Source organism: Sycon ciliatum, chromosome 9 (genome assembly GCF_964019385.1).
Source record: "Sycon ciliatum chromosome 9, ocSycCili1.1, whole genome shotgun sequence".
Lineage (NCBI taxonomy): Eukaryota > Metazoa > Porifera > Calcarea > Leucosolenida > Sycettidae > Sycon > Sycon ciliatum.
In genome coordinates this window covers 27,239,833-27,262,483 of record NC_088651.1, presented here as the reverse complement: position 1 = coordinate 27,262,483, position 22,651 = coordinate 27,239,833, and the positions used below count along the sequence as shown (strand labels likewise).

Genomic DNA, 22,651 nt, shown 5'->3' with positions numbered 1-22,651 from the left:
TAAAATCAAAGGAACTCACATTCTCCTGGGCTTCCATTTGACAACCAAACATATGCAGACCCTAACATGTGTATTTTGAACATCTATGGTCCAAATGAAGCCAAAACAAAATACGCGTTTGCTTAGACACTACGGGATGTTGAGGCATTTTTGTACTTAATATATTCGATCATTCTATGGTTGGTCATTACGATCACCTCTGATCACCGCTGGATATTATAATTGCAATAAATGCTGTGTAGCATATGGCAGTGGGATTGGAATTCTTGGAGCAGTGTTTTTGATAGCGGTTTTCCTTACCTTCTTCTCCTGTGCTTGCTGAGATAAGTTCAATGACGTCATCTCCTCCTTAATGGAGAGGAGTTTAACCTTGTTCTGTAAATACAGCGCAAACCAATATCCTGTGTGAAAGCAGCCAAAACAGTACTGCTACATATAGCTGTATAGTGTCAGAAAAATTGTTGATTGTGATCAGATGTTTAAAAACCAAGCGAGAAAGCCACAAGAGATTGTCACCTGAATTTCCATTTGATCCACCTTCGTCTTCTGCTGGACAAATATGGTTGTCAGTACTTTCATGTCGGAGAGTAGTTTATTGATTTGGAGATCCCTTTCTTCCAGTTTCTCTTCCAGCTGCTTGTTGTAGGTTTTAACCGCTTCGATTTGGTAGCAAAGCTCGCTGTTTGCAGATGATCCGCAGAGATCAACTAGAACGGGTGAAAGCAGAGCAAAATCCCCCAAGACTATCAACTGTTATCTTGGGTCCGTCCGTAATTATCCATCACTGCTACCGAACGAAACACATTGCATTTAGGCGTGTGTGGGACTGCTGTGTCCCTGTGTGCGTACCCAGTAGGAATAAACAGAATGTTTAGTCCGACTGAAAGTGATAATTCAGCTTTAAGCATCTAAAAGTCAAAGTGATACATGTAATTATATTATGTCTATGGAGCTGGTAACCACCACATTGCTCGACTCAGACCTTTCCAATGAGCCTTGTATCTAGGAGGTCCATCAATGTATGGAAAATGGGGTTCGATTTTGTTCCGTGACATGAATGCAGTTTTTGAAAGGAGGTTAAGTGCGTTAAAAACCCAGTCGCCCTGGGAGAACGAGACCAACAGTGAACGTGTCCCAACCCTTTCAGTCAGTTACTATGCTCAAAAGGAAATCCCGGTTACATTTCCTTTAAGTCCACTTGGCATATCTCTACTCTCAGATAGTGCAACTCAAGGGTTTGATGATCCTCAGAAAGGAACAGAATGAAATATAAAGATGATTGTTTGTGGATGCTTCCTGTCGCGAATATTTGCGATTTTGTTCCATGACGTGGATGAAGAGTTTGAAAGGAGGTTTAGTGCGTTGAAAACTCAGCCGCCCGGGGAAGATGGGGCCAACAGTGAACGTGCCTTAACCCCTTTCAAAAGTCAGTGACCATGCTCAAAAGGAAATCCCGGTTACATTTACTTCAAGCCCATTTGGCACTTGTCTACTCACAGATAGTGCAGTTCAAGGGTTTGACGATCTTCAGAAAGGAACAGAATGAAATCTGTAGGTGTTTGTTGGTGGATGCTTCCTGTCGCAAATATCCATGAGTGTCTCTGTAGTCTGTTCATGAATATTGAACTTCTGTGTTTCTGTCCTTGCTCGACTCAAAAACACACTGTACGTATGCGGTTTCCTAGACCTGTGAAATTACACTGCATTCGATGCCATCAATAGTGTGACACTTACCTTGGCAGTTAGTACCATCTCCCTTGTATCCAGATTGACAGTAACAAGAGTATGATCCTACAGTGTTATTACACATTGCATGTTCATTACACTCATGTACACCAGCTGTACATTCATCTAGATCTGGACAGAGAATGTGAATGAAGGGAAAAGTTCGGGTATTCAACCAGTGAAATATACACATGACCATGCTGGGAGAAAGCATGTGGTCGTAAAAACTGCTATTACTAGCCACTGTTCAGTTTCGGCAGTAGGAGCTAAATTGAAATCATATTCGGACGAATAAGCAAAAGCATAATCATAAGCGAAGCTGTGGACCCATCATACTGCTGCTACACTTCAACTGAACGCAGAAATATTTTGAATTACTCACACAATGTACTGTTTCACTGGCACTAGCCACATCGCAATCAATGCAGCTAACTAACACAAATAAAAGAGGTTTGTCAACTGACAACCGCTCTATTTAGTTGCTACTCACTCTCTAGATGAACATTCTTTTATTAATGATGTCGAAAAATCATGAGCGGTTGTCAGCTGACAAACCCCCTTTTATTTACAATGCAGTTGCGTGATGTCCACCACTTTCTGAACTAACTAACACAAGTTTAGCTTCATTTGCTCTCTCTCTTTCTCTCTACATAATTATAATAATGACAATAATATTTTGGACAAAAAACTATCCCTATGTATGTCAGATTATAGCGGAGCCCGACAACAGTCTTGCTTCCAAAGGCTTTTGTTACAGTAGACAATGCTCAATTATCATAGAGGAAAACTGGAGCAGTTGAATGGGATTCAACGGGACAGCAGGGTATGACATTCCATAACGCAGTAGGAAATACGAAGTTTGCTTCAATGTTGTCAGGACAAGTATGAATGAGGCTGCCTCCAATTTTAGCCATAACACGTCCCGCGATGTGCCTTTACTTGGCCTCATTGCCGGATTTCCCCAGTGAGTGGTTGTTATACTGAATTTGGCTTCGATCAGTTAGACATGCTTCCCGGCAACTCACCATTACACAAGCGTCCATCGCCTTTGAACCCCGTGTTGCACTCACACCCAAATGATCCATAACTGTTGATGCAAAAGGCTACAGCTGGTTGGTCACAGTTGTTCAAGTCTGGTCGACTACACTCATCTATGTCTGCACGTACACGCAGTAGGGACAAACAGACAAATAGAAAGATTTTCACACAAGGTGAGTTCATATTGCTTACTGACGAGCTGAGGTGCTAATTACTTGCGAAATGTCAGAAGACACAAGTTGGCAATGGAAAAGGCTACTTATTTTCTGTTCAACGCTGAGTTCCATTGAAATTCACCAAACGTCTGCTGTTTTTGGTCACTTATGAAATGAAAACACACCAACAGCCTTTCATTCATAATATCTTTCCTTTGTAGTCCAACTCTTAATGTGATGACGATCTCTGATGATTCTCACATGAAAACGACGTTCAAATCGTTTAAAAACACTATTGTTTAATTGTTCTCGTGGTATGAGTGCGCTCACTTTGCTTTCATCCATGTTTACATTAAATTTTGTGTTGCTTTTGTTGTACATAATGAAGCGAAGCCATTTACAAAGGGTTTTCGCCTCTTTTTCAATGATCCTGCATGACACTCACCTGCATCACACCTCCTTCCAGTCAGTCCAGCTGGACAAACACAAACAGCAGATTGCTGTGTAGTGTTGAACACACATTCTCCAGAGACTGAGCAAGGTAGACGCCTTGTTAAGTCAGCTGTGGGGCACTCTGGCGTTCGATCTGGATACAATTTGAGTGAAGGCAGAGCAGATGTAAGGAAAGAAAATTAGCAAACTCTGCGGCAATTCCAAATTGATGAAACAGCAATACTGAACCTGGAAGAAGGCAGTGTATTTCCCCTGCTTTTCATTGTGCTATCCTGAAAATGTCATATGCATTCGTTCTGATGTCTTCAGTCATTATCGGAGTCTTAATTATATTCTCCAATCAGAAGTGTTTTTCCATATTGTGACTTAACTCATGCATTTGTGATCGTGATAATCCTCTGGAAATTTCAGCAGCAAGCGCTTCCGCCCGTACAGTAGCACCCTCATTTAGCTCCTGTCATGTTGTATTTCTCGCGAAATATTTTCATTTGCAAATATGGCATCGGGTGTGTTCTTTATTGTCGCTTCTTTTCCTGACTTTATCGGTCAGTTTTGAGTCTCACCAGTGGCCCTGCCCTCCCACCCTTCATTTCGGTGCATATTATCATTGCTTTTAACACTGTTTGCAGTGATGTGCTTGCCATGCCTACATGGTGCCTAATCGCCATTGGGGATATACACCCGGTTTTTTCCCTCACAACTGCGTCCGTAGGCGCGAGGGTTTTTTCCCGGCTGGCTCGGTCCAGGAAAATTAATCTGACGGTCCCAATTGGTTCTGCATCATGGCCTATTTCTGCTATCCACTGGCACGCCTATTCTATCTGAGACACTCTGTTCTCAGTCCTTGCTCCCATACCTCCCTCGTTATCCGGTTCACATCTGGCTGCGGCCAACTACCCTTCACTGTGTGTGTTGTCGCTATTGCTGTCTATGTCTCTGTGTATTCCAGTATATGCGGAGCGAGAAATGTCTGGCATAGCTTGTTGGTATGTTACATGATTAGCTCTTGGCACATACTCGCTTCATCCCATCGAAGCATCTGTCAGTCAGAACGTGTAACCCTGTTTGATGGACTCCTGAATGTAGTACAGCTGTGTCTGCAAGAAACCGTGCTTGGCGACACACCCGTGCACACCCAACTGATCTGCAATTGTCTGATACCTACACTGCAACCAGCCTGAGAGTTGCCACTGTGCTCCATGCAGCGCAGCAGGCTCATGTATCTTCATTGCGGAACAAGCTGTCGAATGGAAACCTACGTGACAAAGCATGGTGGTCAAACATGAAGCGTGCAGGAGGTCTATCCCGCACATCTGATATTCCTGTCCTAAAGGGGGCCGATGGTCAGCAATGTACCACGGCCTCCTCCAAGGCTGACTGTTTCGCATCATTCTTCGCAGAGAAGTGCAGCATCCCAAATGATCTCACTGAAGACACACTCCCGCCTTTCCCACCACGCACTGACGCCATCCTGAGTCAAATCCGTTTCCGGGAATCAGCAGTGCTCAAGCAGCTCCGGTGTCTTGAAGTATCCAAAGCGTCCGGGCCAGACTCCATTTCCTGCCGCGTTCTAAAGGAGTGTGCGTCTGAGCTCTCAAAGCCGTTGTCGCAGCTGTTCTCGTCTTGTCTCTCCCATGGTTACCAGCCTACAGCCTGGAAGGTAGCCAATGTGGTTCCCATCCACAAGCGCAAGGCCAAGAGCGATGTCCGTAATTATCGACCAGTCTCCTTGCTCTGTGTAGTATCCAAGGTGATGGAAAGAATAGTTAACCAGCAGCTCATCAACCATCTCAACAGCAATGCCCTCCTGTCTGCCAACCAGTTTGGCTTTCGGAAATCAATCGGCACAGCTGACCTACTAACGTCACTCCAGCATGAATGGGCTTTAACCACCAGTAAGGCCGCGGTCACACCGAGCTCGATTCAGCCGTTCAGCCGAAACAAGCGCTTGTTTACGTCACTATTACCATGGAAATGGCTGAAAAATGTCCTACAAGCGACTTTCAGCCGTGGCTGACTCTCAGCCGTTTTTTTCCGGCTTGTTTCAGCCACAGCTTGTACAAGCGGCTGAAAGCCGAAATTCAAAAAATAATTTGAGTGCGCTTGGAGCTCCGGAGCACACCATTTAGCTAGTTGACATGATGAACTGATATTGATGTTCTTTCTTGTGTCCGTGGAACCGTGCTATCCCTGTGCCTTTGGTTTTGACCGTGAGTCTGTCTACCCCAACTACACTGTATTCAGTTTGATTCGGATTTTGTCCGACCATGGATTTCTGCCGCTGTGCCTCTAGACTGCTGCGTAGATTGTTGGAGCTGTGGTTCGAGGCCAAGACAAGGCACCACACTCACGACAGAATTCATGAAGAAAGCCGGGTACGAAGAAGAGACTGGATTGCAACTGAGTTCAATAACGGCAACCGGCGGGGCAGAAAGCTCGACATCAGGAAACACCACCCGAACCATCGCGTCCATGCACACCGAACAAATAAAAAGAGCACGACTTCGCAATTCAGAATCCGGGCTTCCTTTGCTTCTTCATCAAAACTGAACACTTGTAGAACAAGTTAGGTCGCGAACGTTCTGCTCTCCAGTTTCTTGCAAACATTGGTGTGTTTCGAGATATTCAAAATTTGGCGGGTAAGAAAAACAAGCCATTCAAGCTTTGCACTCAAGGTCTGGTGTGACCGCGTCACAGGGATCACGCAAGCCAGCTGAGCGCCAGCGATAACAAGCCAAAAGTGGCTTGTTTCGGTGTGACCGGGGCCTAAGGGCGGAACCATTCAGGCCCTCGCCATAGACTTAGCAGGCGCGTTTGACCGGGTTTCACACCCTGGGCTCCTCTGCAAGCTCCGAGGCTATGGCATTGGTGGGCAACTGCTGGCCTGGTTAACATCGTACCTCCAGAACCGGAAGCTGCAAGCTATTGTTGGGGGACAGACCTCTACCCCCTCTACCATCCGGTCAGGCGTCCCTCAGGGCAGCATCCTAGGGCCAACATTGTTTCTAGTATACATAAACGACGCCGAAGATCAGCTACCTGCCAGCGTCTCCATCGCCGTGTATGCTGATGATACTACGTTATACACGTCTGTCATGCCTGGACAGACCACAGAGGCCGCCGCAGCTGCACTTCAGACGGCCGTAAACCAGCTGGAAGCCTGGGGAAGTACTTGGAGGGTTACCTTTGAGCCCTCTAAGTCACAGCTGATGTCCGTGACCAGGAAGCTGGCCCCTCTAGACATCCCCCCTGTCCAATTCCTTGGCACCCCTGTTCCTGTCAGCAGCCAGTTGAAGCTCCTTGGGGTGGTGTTCGACGAGAAGCTCAACTTCAGCGCCCACCTCCACCAGCTTTCTGTGCGCGCACATCAACGCCTCCATTTCATGCGGAAGGCAGCCCCATCCTGGATGCTGCTGGACGCCTAACCGTCTATAAGGGCTTTGTAAGGCCCATACTTGAGTATGCCCCACTAGCCTGGCTTGGTGCTGCCCAGACCCACCTTGGGAAGTTGGACACAGCACAGCGCAAGGTCATGCAGATGATTGGACCCACCACCGTCCTCCAGAGTCTGCGGGCCAGACGGACGGTCGCAGGGCTGTCCTATCTCTACAAGGTAGTTAACTGCAAGGGCCCACCCCGTCTGACACGCATGCGCCCTCCCCCAAAACCACGGGCCGATACTGTTCGAACCCGCCAGCAGCATTATGCTCAGCGCCAGCACCGGGAACAGCTCTTAAACACCACCCCCGGCACCAGTCCCGATTACCTTCGACGTTCCTTCCCGTACTGTTTCCTTGAATTGTGGAACAGCCTCCCCGAGGACGTCTTTCCCCGTCTGGCCAATCACTCTCCACTCACAGCTTTAAAAAAAAGGTGTCAACAAACACATTTCAGACCAGCCATGGTCTTGGGACGTGCTTTGAAGCCCATCATGTTGATCGTCTCACTGTTCTTTCCAGATCGCACCTCTTGGTTTGGGGATGTGCATTGAAGCACCCCATACTAACGGTCTATACTGTCCTCTCTTGGTCACCACTCTCCCTATTACCTGTAATTACCATTCATGTATTGCGCTTCAGATTTTCTTCCGTTTTTGTCTCTTGGTGCGTTACCGGCATGGCGATACTGAGACCTAATGGTCAGTGGAGTGCCTGTAGCCTCACCAGCACTGCTACTATCTGTGACTGTGGCGACCACCATTCAATGTCTCGTCCTCCCCTAACCGTACCCCAACTCTCTCTCTCTCTCAGCTCTATTTTTATCTGTCTTTTCTTACTCTTTTTTCTTTGTCAGCTTTCCTGGTGGTATTGTGCTTTTTCAAGTAAAAAAAAAAAACTTGACATGACAAGGGAACTACTAGTTCCCTGTTGAAGCTTCTCTTTGCGCTGGGCTTCAAGTTTGTTCATGAAGGCACCAAGTTTCTCTACATCCATTGCCATGGGAGAGACAAGCCACGCTGCAACGTAAACTGTTGCAATGTTGAGATGCAGGACAGTGCTTCTTTGCCGGATACTTCTGTGGACTCAGTGTGACCTGGTGACTGAGCTGTGTGATTGCACTTCGACAGAGAGCCGCTCAGTCTTAGTTTCTCCTTCGAGTAGTAACATCGATCAAAGAGCGCTTTGGATGCGCTCTCCAAGACGTTTCCTATCATGTTTGTTCTTGACAGCACTTGAAATTATGACAGGTGTAGTGCAGTCCACACTGATTCCACAGTCAAAATGAGACTGCGTTCATTTGTCCAGCTGTAGTATCGAAACAGTCCTTTCAGGATCATGGAAAATCATCAACATTTCGAGAAGGAGCTTCGAGCAATGTTTGATTTCCTACATCGCGGTCGCTAGTTACGGGTCAAAATTCGACATTGGGACAAGAAAAGGCGGTCGCTGGTCGCGTTCAGCAGGTAGTCGCTAGTCACAGTGCATTTTGGATGTGAGACCGTCCGTGCCTGACGAAGTGGTCGGTAGTACCAGGCCGGTCGCTAGTCACGGTGGTCGTTAGTTACAGGTTTTACTGTAATTTGCTTGATTCGACGTCAGTTTTGTACCAGCTGAGCTCATGAAGCCATCTCCTATTTGTAGAGTCGGGTAATGCTGATAAATGCATGGCGGAAGCTTGATAACTACTATTGAGGTCTGCATGTAGGGGACATACGTCACAATGAAGCCGAGCGTTAACTATTCCATTTTCTTTACAGCATCATAATTATGATAACGTGCTGCTCGTGCTGCTCCGTTAGTCATATCCGCACAAAAACAGTACTTGTATACTGTAAAACCGGAAAGTTTAACGCCCAAAAGGTTAACGTTTTGTTTGCAATTTTGGCATGAAAACGTGCAGAAAGTTTGGCGATGGCTACCTGGCCATCCATGTGTATGCACATTTGAACACTGACATCTAGCGATAACGTGCTTTTCAAATAACAAAAAAGAATTGTCGTTAAAACGTTTGACCTTGTGACTCGTTAGACTTTCCGGTTTTACAGTATACAAGTCTGTAGGCGCACGCCATTGTTCAGGGTTACAGAAGGAATGTGATTGCCATATTATCCAGCTTGGGGGGAAGCACTTGTGTGTGTGTGTGTGTGTGTGTGTGTGTGTGTGTGTGTGTTTGTCAGTGCGCGTGTGTGTGCGTGTGTGTGTGTGTGTGTGTGTGTGTGCATGTGTGCGCACGCGCGCATGTGTGTGTAGGCTTGTTTGGATGCGATAACTTCACTTTGTCTTCTAGAGAAAAAATAGACATCTGAAGACTATTTGGACACAAATCGCGATAAACAATATATTTGAGAAATGTTGAGATTTAGAGCTTAGTATGCTCAGAAGGTTCAGGGGCACATTCCAACCTGACTATAACCGCATGCACTTCACAACTGGTAACACATAATGGATTCCCGTTTTGAGTCTTTCCCTCAAACCAGTTAACATAATGGATTTATAATCAAACCGCAACTATCTTTGTTGATCATTATCCGAAAAAAGGTGAGTGGGGTACTATTTGTGCTGGTACTCGTTAGCAACAATCCGAACTAGCGCACACACTGCACTGCATTGCTTTGTACTGCATTCTAGACTGACGTCATGCACTTTGTTTTGCTGCGTAATCACAAATGGCACCCAGCCTCGTTTCGCTGAAAAGAACAAACAAATCTTGCTTGCCCTGTTGTGCTCTTCCAGACAACGGATCGAGCTTCAGCAGTGTTTCTTTTCCCAACATCCCTCCCTATCCAACTTATTGAAACCATCATTATAATTATCGTACCCACTAATCGGGTCCACTCTCACAACTGGTGTTATCTAGCTATTTGCTGCGACTCTGCCTTGCGCTATAACGTGATTACATTCATTTAGCATTGCAGCTTACGTTGAACTAACAGCAGCTCTACTTTGAGCTAACAGCAGCACTACTTTGAGATAACAGCAGCTCTACTTTGAGTTAACAGCAGCTCTACCTTGAGCTAACAGCAGCTCTACTTTGAGCTAACGCAGCTCTACTTCAAGCTAACAGCAGCTCTACTTTGAGCTAACCGCAGCTCTACGTTGAGCTAATGGTAGCTCTACTTTGAGCTAACAGCAGCTCTACTTTGAGCTAACCGCAGCTCTACTTTGAGCTAACCGCAGCTCTACTTTGAGCTAACCACAGCTCTAGTCTGAGCTAAAAGCAGCTCTACTCTGAGCTAACAGCAGCTCTACTTTGAGCTGACAGCAGCTCTACTCTGAGCTAACAGCAACTCTACTTTGAGCTTCAAACCAGTTGTTTCGAAACCAGCACTCCTCAATTCAAAGATGCCTCATTGCTGACTTGTTTGTTTGAATGATGGGCCTAATTGGGTATAACATCTTAAAGGGGAGTAAGCCTGAAATCAAATTTTCGCCAGATGTAGTCTTCGGGGTGCTGAGTCGAATGGTCCTGGTCCGAGGAATCTGACACGCTCCCTTCCTCCTGTATTCCCAATTGAACTCGAGCACTTCTACCGAAACTGGGTGACTGAGCCCTACTAGATGGGGATTTGTATGCAAAATGTCACTGAAAGCGCCATGTCGTTCTTATAAAAGCACGGATGACCACGATTGGCCCATATGTTGTAGCCGTTTGGACGCTGAGTCGACTAGTTTTGGTCCGAAAAGGCTGTAATGCAGCGTTTGGCCCTTATGCCCAATCGAACATGGCCGAACAAGCGGTCACGTGCTGCTGCGTACACCAGTCACCTGGTCACCGCGCCAGCAGGCGACAATCTTCACACCAAGGTTCAAATAAAAGGCTCAACTCGAGTGACAGAAACCCAGTTGTACTTACTCTAAGATTGTGCAGAAATAACAAGGTCTACTTACGGATGCAGTGTTTGAGGTCTGCTGCAAGCTGCGGTGCGTAACCCAAGAGGAGACTTAAGAAGAATTGCTCTTGGTGCTTGACAACCTTCTCATCTAACATTGCTTGAATGGCAGCTGGTGTGTTGGGAATGGTGAGAGCTCTTGCACGACTGGAGTTGGCAATCAGTAGCCATTCCGTCATGCAGCTGGTGTCTTCAGTGACCATCGCAGCTGGTGTATCTATTGACAGAGCGACAAAATATTGGAAATTGGAAGTTTGAAGATCAAAAAATTGAAATAAGGTAGGCACAGCCACAATCAAGAATTAGTGTAATATGCCGTCACGGCTATGTCTTCACACTCTAGGGCTAAGCGTGTAGTTTTCTCCAATCCAAAATAGAGCTTGTGTGCAGTCACTTCTCATCCTTCTGCGGGACTACGGGAGTATAATCAATACTTCAAGTATAGGCATAGCCGCGTGTAATACCGGTGTGCCGCGGCCACAGATTAGTTTAGGATGAAAGGCTTCAATGAAAGGAGAGAGGAGAGAAAGAAACGGGAGTAGTGGATCAAAGGTCAAGACTTTAAACAGACGGTTTTTGCCAAGTTCTAGTATCCGTGCATTGCTAGGATATCACCAAGATTGAACCACCTAAGACAGGAATGTCAGTCCTACTTGGAGTTTAATGGTGAACTATCATCAAGATTCCGGATGCAAACACATTAAAACCAAGTATTGATTTCAGAAGTAATGATACGAAAGGCTTCATCCGATCTACAACTTTGTCTCTTCGTGCGCTAATATGTTTCCCTCATGTTGCGTGGTGATGTCTGAGGCATTCATACTTTCTGTAGCTCTTATCAAACTATTGTGTCTGTATAGATTAAGTGAGCTATCATCAAGATAATACCTGTTCCAGTGCCTGTAAGACGTATCCCCTCATCTCTACCGTCAGGTGCTGCACCTGCCGCTGGATTTATCGGGTGCTTGGGGCCATCTTGACTTCCAATTGGGGAATGGACACGATAATTTACTTTTACTTAATTTGTTATCATCAAGATGATGTTCTGTCCTCATGAAACCCGTAGACTAGTTGTATCCGACTATGCTGACTACAGCGTTACGGTTCTCCAGTCCAAACAGTAAGAACTGGTTTTCAAAATGAAAGTCCACAACTGTGCATCCTGCATTGTTATGTCATATTACCAGGATTACGGTCCTAACCTTCACTAGTAAACACATTACAATCCTAGGTGAGAAATATCTTTTTCCCATTTGCAAATTCATAATGTCAGCTGGTCAGGTTGGCATGATTTCAAAATTATACATGTTTTGATCAATATTTATGCACTTTAGAAAAATGTGGGCACAATGTATCCTATCGAGTCCACCAGCTAAAACAGATTTTGAACGGTCAGACGTGCATAATCTAGCACAAAATCACGTCGGACTGTTCAAAAATCTGGCTTAGTTGGTGGACTCGATCGCACAACTTGTGCACTCACTTTTGCATGCTATAATATTTCCCTTGGTTCACCATCAAAGGTCTTTAAAAATGTATGTACTTTGGATGATAATTGGCGAAATGTTCACGAAGGTACACCGGTTGTGTGGCTACATCTTACATTTTCGTAAAAATAAAATCCGGTGAATACATTAGTTTTACCACGCACTCGCTTCTGAACAGAACAAAATTAATGATGAATTTCAATTCAAACCCTTCTTTTTGCTGCATTTTGTCCAAGACTTATTGTCAATTTTTGCGAAAGGTGAAACGATATCCATGTGAACTAGTGGTGGATCGGTATATAGTACAATAACAAAGCTTCCAATCTCTCTCTTGTGTATGTGTACAATACACAAAAAGCGAGAATTCCCAGAATTCCTAGAGTGCTCAACAGCACAAGTATGGAGCAATACCACAAAGGCAGACGAGAACATATACAAGAGTCCAGATCAGAGTTGGAAAGCTGCGTTTCATTCATACATGTATGGTACGGCTAAGGTAAACCTCAGACAACTGACTCAGTTGTCTGAGGTTTACCTTAGCCCTGCCATGTGCATGAAACGCAGCGTTTCAACGATGATCTAACTGGTTTGCTCTGTTGTCTTGTACATTCTACAATGTACACTGTACATGCATTACTTTCTTGCATGCACTTAGTCGCTGGCTGCTTTGACAGGTTCCTGTCATACAGCTGTCAACAGACCAGCCCTGTGCAGTAGTGAGTTCAGCAGGGGATGCATGACGTTATCAGTTTATGCTTTGGCTCAGAGACCATACAGTCCTGTTAGTGAGTTTTACGCTACAGTGCTGCTGCAGTTATGTACACAAGTCAGTGGACAGCAACAGTTACTGTTTCGCTCTGTTAGAGCTCATCAGCACAGCTCAGAGGACCGAAGCGCAGCTCGTCGCAATGAAATACGTGTCCGTGAAGCAAAGCATTTTTATAAGAGCTCCAAACCCCTTACAGTGGAGACAAAATGCTGTGCAGCTATAACTTCAAGTTAGTCTTGGCCATCATCATACAGCAGCACTTGGATGCATGCCAAATGCTGCTGTATGATAATCAATGAAATGAAAATGGAATTTACAGCCACACCGGCTTCCGCCTCCATTGTATGTTAATACTGATCTACCAATTAGTTCATAGAGCAGTCAGATTTAAGCTGCCCTGACCAATCTGAATGTTTAGTTACTCCTTTAAAATTGTTTCTGACCAGTTATAACAAAATTGAATTGAGTTTCATGCACATCACACCGCTGATTGTCATAAACGTCAACACACACAAGATAACAATGTACATGTACGTCGTCTACAACGTACGTGGTGTTTGACTGTTATCAAACTTCTTACCGCCATCATCCGGCACCACTGGTGTTGGTGAGGCCATAGCCTGTCCACAGTTCACCGTCATCACCAGCAGCAGCAGCAATGGAGCCAGATACAGTAGTAGGCATGCCATGATACTGCCTAGCTGTAGGCTGCGCATAGCTACACCTGATGATCCCAGAGGTTAGTTCGCAGTATCACTATCAGACTAGTGGGTGAGCTATCGGACTCGAGAACACCTGATGATCAACTGGAGAGGAATTGGTTGAGAAACAAGAATTGTGGGCCAGTGAACGTTTTCAGCACCTAATATTCTAACTCACTGCCGCTTATACTCATTTACATATGTTGAGCGGAGTAAAGCTTGAATATGTACATTGCGGCCTTGGCGGCTCCAAATCCGTGCCTGGAACGGCGATCGCGAGTCACCTCACGCCCTAGTAGTGACAACCTGTCTGGTTACAGAACATGACACTGACAGTTTTGCACACAATAAACCAGTCCATGGCTGACAAAGCAACGTTGTCCTACATCACGTATACTCACGCCTGTACACAGTTGAGCATGTCCGTGGTGTTTGCATGCTTGCAGTTGCTAGGTGATGTGTGCTACTCCAAGTACATCTACGAGTCTACTACATAACAAGGTTTATCTAATACTGGTTTTGAACCAGTGTGAGGTTATAATAATAATAATAATAATAATTATTATTATTGCAAATAACGCTGAGTAATTACACGAATGCATAAAAACCAGCATTTGCTTCCGGGAAGGATTCACAAACATAAGACAAAAACACCATGGCTCAATGTAACTGCACATACGAAAAGCAGCATCTATTGTCAAGTTCGAGTGGCAATGTCAGAAAGATGGTAGACTGTTCGGCGTGCACGATGTTCAACCTGCAGGTATTATTATAATAATACCATGTAGTTAATAGTAATGTATTCCAGCTCAACCACATTTGGCGACACCAATATTCCGTTCTACCTACCAATGATCGACACTGACCCACGCTGCTTTCTGGCGTCACGTGGTGATCGCCGCACTGGAAACCGAGTGTCTCTGTACGTTTCCAGGCCTGGTGATGTTTGGAACCACAACATTATACAACCTTGTTGTGGTGCTCTTCGGACAGAATCTTCCTCAGCCCACTCAAGCTCAACTGTTGAAGCGAGGATTCCCGGAAACATGGCCAATTGAGCAGAGAGTGGTGCTTTCCTGGTGAAGTCAAGTCAGCGGGAAAGCGCCAGCTCCGGTGTACGGAGCAACAAACGTTGATATGACTGGAAAAAAAAATTTCGCATGAAAATGATGAATGGATGATGGATGAAGAATGAATTATGTTGAAGTTAAGATGCTATACTGCGCCATTACTAGATGTACTTCTGAAGTAAATAGTAGAACACACATCAGAACTAGTTACAAGTATAGTAACTTTAACATCCAAGACTGTAGCAAGATAATCAGCAGGCTGAAGGTGCAGATCGTCCAAGATCTCAGAGGCATGTCAGTTCTGTGCCTTTTCATTGCACGTTCTGACTGCTTATTATCTTGTTACAATCGTGGATAGTTGTTTCAAAATTAGTTCTCACGTGGTTCCTTCTCTTTTAGATAAATTATTTACTGATGAATGAATGCTTTCACATGAAAATGTTGAATGGTGTTGCCAGGTGGGAACACAACTGAAGAAGATGACCCTCGTCTTACATGTCCTCCTTCGCCTCAGCGCTGAAGGATGCGATCATCCAAAGCAATTACTTGTTGTCTGTTGCTGCTGTGCCACTATTATCAGCTCTTGCACTGTGCTTGTAATTGAAGTAAAAGTGCTGGAAACTGAAATCCGACCCCCTGGGCGGCGCGGCGCGCCGCCCAGGGGGTCGGATTTCAGTTTCCAACGCTGTACATGTACAATTTATACATGTACAGCATTCTTGAATATAAGTAGGATTGTCCGTATTTTGCTGTGGTGATTCAAACAGATTTTGTTGTTTTGAACTTCGAGTTGAACGTTGTCCAACACTTTGGTTATCAAAATATGCTATACGTGTATGGGCACGTGCATGTGTATGCAAACCTACGTCGTTAAGCCGGAGGCATGACAGCGCTGGCACTTGGATGCACTGTAACTTGAATCCAGTGCTGCATTGTAAGTCTCCGCTGTGCAACACATGCTACACGCTATGTATTGTAGTTTGACGTTCATGTACTAGTAAACCTCCACCACACCTAAGACGGGACCTTTCAAAACTGTCACTATTATGCTACGGTAGTGCTGGTTCAACTTTAAAAAAGTAAGGCTCAACTCTCTGCATTACAATCGTCTTAGAAAGCTAGGGAGCAGATTTATTGGTTTGAACCTATATGCTCGTCTCAATTTGTTGTGGCATACAATTCTAACAACCACCTGGCAATTGTCCTTGGCATGCTCATACATGTATTGCTGCCAGACTAGGAAAATGTAGATACATAATGTTGTATTTCAAGTAGTTACTGAATCTGAGGACAGAACTGTTTCGTCCTTTGTGGACTCATCGGCGCACCACAGAGAAAATTAGGCAGAACCAGATATCGGTAGTAATGAAATGTAAAATTTCCAAAAGCCAGATTTATACCAGGCCGGAAAGTACCTTGCAGGGCTGCTCAAACTGACAAGTCAATGAGCTCTGCATAGCGCAAACAACAAAGTCACTACCCACACGAGAGAGGTCAACTGCTACAACCTCAAGAGGAGGAGCGAAATGCTTTTAAAATCTACGGGCAGAACTGTTTCGTCCTTTGTAGACTCATCAGCGCAGCACAGAGAAAATGAGGCGGAATCTTATGGCAATGAAAAATAGAATTTCCAAAGCCAGATTTAAACCAGGCCCAAACGTACCTTGCTGGAATGCAGTAAATATTGAACTTGGACAGAATATACAGGTATAGGTACATGCAGATAGATAATAGATAGAGTGAATAGAGAGAGTGAATAGATAGAAAGATCTACAGACAGGATACAATGTAGAATAACGGGAGACAAGTTGCATGTTCTAACGCCATGTTTCCTGCCCCACGGCGACTACCAGAAAACAATACAAACTACTAGATTGCTACATAGATGGAAAGAGGGGAGAGAGAGAGTAGAGAGGGGGGGGGGGGCAGAGGGATTGGGAGGCAAACAGTTAGTTCTGTTGATTATTGCAAAGTTCTTCGATATGCAGAGTGGATGTGAGGGTACCTGTACCAGGGTGGTAACCCAGGCGATAATCGCTTGTACCGCATTGTGCCTCTATGTGTGTAGAGAACGACAGCGGACCTGAAGTGTTGATATTGCAAATACCACTCACAACACCAGCATGTATTTGAAAGTGGGCTGTTGAACCAGAGCTTCCACTTCTGATAGGGGCTGGGTCTGAACAGTCTCTGCCGTTGATACGCACTGACACCTTCACACAATGCCAATTATTGCCCCCATGCTGAAATCCAATAGAGGTTGTGTACACCACTCTGATAACAGTGTCAGGTCTAGTCTTGTTGAACACGACTCCACTGAACGGGTTTCTAACACTACTCGATGTATCCATTGTAAATGTCTTCCATGATACAATACCGCACTGCGAATGACATACATGTAGAAGATATGATATGAGCGTAATATGCCCAATTTGTGGCACGCGGTAGTGATTGTTAATTAGCCAGAACAATGTTGAGTAGCCATTTTCACTGCTGTCAAACAGGGTTAACTGGGCCGTCGTGAGTTCCATTAGGGAACGGACACGATAATATACTCTTTTTGTTTACTTAAACTCCCGAATAGAGACGGAGGTGAGGTAGTGCTGGGAGACAGCTAAAACAATACTTCTGAAGTTATAAGCAGTTATACCTCAGAGAGCATCAATGGACCAGACTACCAATCTCTCCCGGCCTTAGCCCATCATGAAACTGTTAAGCACAAGCCAAGCAGACTGTGTGTAGGCAGTGGAGACGTCCAGTGGAACAATTATTTACACTACAACTGCCAAACTGTGACAATCTTATCGTTCTCCTCTTTGAAGTTGTCACGTATATTATGTACATATAGGTACAGTTTGTTGACATCTTGCTACTGCCAGTTAGTTTCCTGTTGCGCGTTCTCATTGTTTCTGTAGTTGTGGTTCATTCTTCTCTAACCTGATTCATGACATGTTTGGGTTGTCGTTCACTTGAACCAATCCTGAACTCAGTTGGAACTACTACACGCAGCAGTAAAAACCACTAGACATTGTACAATTACAAATAAAGCTGTGGAAAAAATTGTGGTTTTACCGAATATAGGCTTTCTTACGACTGTGGAAAAGACTCGCAAAGCAGCACCAAGGAGAGCCCTTGTTTCAACATTCACTTGCAAAGAGCATGGTCTGCACCAGTTGACTCTGGAAAATAGGGCATGCCTTCAAAATGAGCTTGGAAGAAAATGTTTATAAAAAAAATTCCTTACATAATAATACGTATCAACATAATCCGATCACCTGCCGGTATCAAGTCTACTATGCATCTCATTTAAACCTGCTTCAAGCCTTCAACAGCCTTCGAACAAAGCTACCCCTCCTCAGTACAGTCCAATTCAGGCTCTCCTTCTTGCACTCTCTTGACTCTAATCTCTCCCTCTGAGGCTAGTCACGTGAATCGATTAGACGCCGAGGCCTCTTTTTAAAAGTCATTTCAAGGAAAGCACTTCATACTCTTAGTCGTATTGCTAGTATTCTATTACATTGCATAACAGAAATGCTTAACTAACCTTCTTTCTTTCCTCCTGCAGAGTATCACTGATTGTTGAAAGCTGCTCAACAGAATGTTGCTTAATAGACTTGAAATGTTGCTTCGTCTGTTGGAAAAGATTTGAAAAATGATCAGATAGACACTACTGAAGAATAGTAAACGTGTTTTGCAATATATGTATGAAGCTATTTTGTATATAGTATGTTCCCATTCCGTTTTTGCTTTGGTGTAGCCCTGAGGTTGATTGCTTATTTATTTCTACCCTCCTCTCTCCATACTTCTGTCCCCCCCCCCCTCTCTCTCATTCCTTCTGTCGTCCACATGTATCAAAGGAGGCGAAATCGCCTGTTTGTGGTGCGACGTTAAATAAACTTCTACAACAACAACAACAACAACACTAACCCTTTTCTCCGGTGTTTTTCAAATATTCTCATTCATTTTTAATACTGGCATGAATTACAGAATCCTAGATAAATATGTGCATGTTCCAGTCTGAGGATTTAAGTTGCATAATAAACACTGTCACTCTGCAATATGTGAAATACCAAAGATTAGGTGAAAAAGTCGATGTTTGACGACTTGAGCCAGACTGTTTATTAGGAACGTACATGACTGTATCTCTGGATATCTCGACAAAACTACAGAATGTGTGCTCTGACTGATTTCATGTTTTGTTTGGCGTTAGGTAAAAGCTTGTCCTGCCATCTGTGCAAGCAGTCGGGTAAGTTGCTGCCCATTTGGCCAATTGAGCATTGAAGTCTGCTTGGAAGGATTGTGGCAACTCTGTTGTGATTCATGGTTGATTATGATCTCTTGGCCTGGATGGAATACCCTGGTGCAGTGATTGAGATTTCCATCCAGCACATTATTGCAGTTCTGATCTACTCGAGTATCACCTGCTACAAGGAGCTGTGACATATGCCCCTTGATCTGCTCTCAATAACAGAATCCCATGCAAGCCGTACGGCATGCACCTTTCATATCTAGGAAATACTGCATTGCTTTCCTACCTTCTGTCCTTCCTCCGTCAAAGTGGCATTGATTGCAGCAAACTGTGGAGCAGAATGTAGCTGCATGTTCCTGAGGTGTTGCTTTGTCTGTGAGAAGGAGTTCAAGTAAAATGAATTAGACTCAAATGTACCAGGACTTTGCTTGCCCAGAGCTAGCTTGACTACACACTCACTCAGGTTGTCTGAGCATGCCAAAGTGTTCATTGCCTAGCTACCGATTCGGATCACTTCCATTTGCTGTAGCTCTGGGAGAAAAGTACTCTTTAACGTTCTTCAATGCAGACACCGGGTCCTGTGTCTGCTCTTCCGAGAGGTCAAAAGTTATGCGACTCTCAAAATTCTATTGTCTCATGGACGACGTAGGTGTGGGATCTTCCCAAAAAAATTGCGCGAGACTCATTCGGAAACCGAATTTTCCGCATCCGTCGGAACAACACCACCCTTCAAGGATCAAGGCGCAGATCCTCCCAAAACTCGACTGATATTAAATTAGGCTGAGTACTGTGAACTGATTCGAATTTCTACAGGAAAATCAGGTGAGTTTAATGGAGACTTGGTCATGACATCACGGAGTCAAATCCTTACTGAACATCCAACTGTTTACAAACAACAACTTCCTACTCCGTTGTACATGTATGCAGACGTATCACTTTTTTAGTAGCTGTGTCTGCGTTTAAATTTTCAGCCTGAGTGAATCTCACAAGGCGTTTGAGATATTTTCAATTGGATAGGGCACATTCACACACACACACACACACACACACACACACACACACACACACACACACACACACACACACACACACACACACACACACACACACACACACACACACACACACACACACACACACACACACACACACACACACACACACACACACACACACACACACACACACAGGCTTGGATGCCTTGTATTATGATACCAGTGAAATACTTCATTGTGGTACGCTTACCCTTTGCCCTTCTTCCAGCAGAGTGGCGTTGATTGATTCAAACTGCTTAGCAGAATGTTGCTGGATGTCCCTGAAGTGTTCTTTAGTCTGTAGAAAGAATTGAATTAAAATCAAAGGAACTCACTTTCCCCTGGGCTTGCATTTCATAACCAAACATATGCAGACCCTAAAATGTCTGTTTTGAACATCTATGGCCCAAATGAAGCCAAAACAAAATATCCGTCCGCTTAGACACTACAGGAAGTTGAGGCATTTTTGTACTTCATATCTTCGATCATATTATGATCACCTCCAATCGCAGCTGGATAATACATTTGCAATAATTGCTATGTTGCATATGGCCACTTGGATTGGAATTCTTGGAGCAGTGTTTTTAATAGCAGGTTCCCTTCCCTTCTTCTCCTGTGATTGCTGGGATACGTTCAATGACGTCATGTCCTCCTTAATGGAGAGGAGTTTAACCTTGTTCCGCAAATACAGCGCAAACCAATATCCTGTGTGAAAGGAGCCAAAACAGTACTGCTACATATTGCTGTAGAGTGTCAGAAAAAGTGTTGATTGTGATTAGATGTTTAAAAACCAAACGAGAAAGCCACAAGAGATTGTCACCTGAATTTCCATTTGATCCACCTTCGTCTTCTGCTGGACAAATATGGTTGTCAGTACTTTCATGTCGGAGAGTAGTTTATTGATTTGGAGATCCCTTTCTTCCAGTTTCTCTTCCACATGCTTGTTGTCGGTTTTAACCGCTTCGATTTGGTAGCAAAGCTCGCTGTTTGCAGATGATCCGCACAGATCAACTAGAACGGGTGAAAGCAGAACAAAATTCCTCAAGAATATCAACTGTTATCTTGGATCCGTCCTTAATTATCCATCGCTGCTACCAAACGAAACACATTGCATTTAGGCGTGTGTAGGACTGCCGTGTGCCTGTGTGCATGCCCAGTAGGAATCAACAGAATTTTTAGTCCGACTGAAAGTGATATGGTATGCATCTTTAAAAGCATCTAAAACTGATAGTGGTATGTTATGGCTATGGAGCTGGAAATAACCACATTGCTCGGCTCAGACCTTTCCAATGAGCCTTATATTTAGGAGGTCCAGCAAGGTATGGAAAATGGGGTTCGATTTTGTTCCATGACGTGGATGAAGAGTTTGAAAGGAGGTTTAGTGCGCTGAAAACTCAGCCGCCCTGGGAAAACGAGGCCAACAGTGAACGTGTCTTAATCCCTTTCAAAAGTCAGTGACCATGCTCAAAAGGAAATCCCCGTTACATTTCCTTCAAGCCCATTTGGCACATGTCTATTCACAGATAGTGGAGTTCAAGGGTTCGACGATCTTCCGAAAGGAACAGAATGAAATCTGGTTTTAACCGCTTCGATTTGGTAGCAAAGCTCGCTGTTTGCAGATGATCCGCACAGATCAACTAGAACGGGTGAAAGCAGAACAAAATTCCTCAAGAATATCAACTGTTATCTTGGATCCGTCCTTAATTATCCATCGCTGCTACCAAACGAAACACATTGCATTTAGGCGTGTGTAGGACTGCCGTGTGCCTGTGTGCATGCCCAGTAGGAATCAACAGAATTTTTAGTCCGACTGAAAGTGATATGGTATGCATCTTTAAAAGCATCTAAAACTGATAGTGGTATGTTATGGCTATGAAGCTGGAAATAACCACATTGCTCGGCTCAGACCTTTCCAATGAGCCTTATATTTAGGAGGTCCAGCAAGGTATGGAAAATGGGGTTCGATTTTGTTCCATGACGTGGATGAAGAGTTTGAAAGGAGGTTTAGTGCGCTGAAAACTCAGCCGCCCTGGGAAAACGAGGCCAACAGTGAACGTGTCTTAATCCCTTTCAAAAGTCAGTGACCATGCTCAAAAGGAAATCCCCGTTACATTTCCTTCAAGCCCATTTGGCACATGTCTATTCACAGATAGTGGAGTTCAAGGGTTCGACGATCTTCCGAAAGGAACAGAATGAAATCTGAAGGTGATTGATGGTGGATGCTTCCTGTCGCAAATATTCATGAGTATCTCTGTAGTCTGTTCATGAATATTGAACTTCTATGTTTCTGTCCTTTCTCGACTCCAAAACTCACTGTACGTATGCGGTTTCCTAGACCTGTCAAACTATACTGCATTCGACGCCATCAACAGTATGTCACTTACCTTGGCAGTTAGTACCATCTCCCTTGTACCCAGATTGACAGTAACAAGAGTATGATCCAACAGTGTTATTACACATTGCATGTTCATTACACTGATGTACACCAGCTGTACATTCATCTACGTCTGGACAGTGAGCACAGTGGAATTTATAGCAGATACGTCTTTAACTGTAGGTTGAAAGGTGTTTGTGGACGGAAAGCTCCATCCCGTTCTTTGCTTTAGATGTAAAAAGTCCGCTCGGTTTCTAATTCAACCA

General features: G+C 44.4%; 1 protein-coding gene across 3 annotated transcripts in view; it reads right to left on the bottom strand.

Moving 5' to 3' along the window:
• LOC135825200 (uncharacterized) overlaps positions 1-22,651 on the bottom strand; it is a 36,817-nt gene that overhangs the window by 6,849 nt on the left and 7,317 nt on the right. Inside the window, exons 1-7 of one of the 3 annotated variants that reach the window (XM_065337934.1) lie at positions 13,538-13,804; positions 10,700-10,918; positions 3,364-3,504; positions 2,751-2,882; positions 1,735-1,857; positions 517-707; positions 301-375 (exon numbers count right to left, since the gene is read on the bottom strand). In XM_065337934.1, coding sequence (XP_065194006.1) covers positions 301-375; positions 517-707; positions 1,735-1,857; positions 2,751-2,882; positions 3,364-3,504; positions 10,700-10,918; positions 13,538-13,673 — 1,017 coding nt within the window. In that variant the 5' untranslated portion in view covers positions 13,674-13,804. Of the gene's footprint in view, positions 1-300; positions 376-516; positions 708-1,734; positions 1,858-2,750; positions 2,883-3,363; positions 3,505-10,699; positions 10,919-13,537; positions 13,805-16,013; positions 17,110-18,272; positions 18,360-19,263; positions 19,351-20,222; positions 20,310-20,831; positions 21,023-22,395; positions 22,519-22,651 lie in introns of those variants that run through there. The other 2 variants (XM_065337935.1, XM_065337936.1) reach the window with 2 other exon arrangements.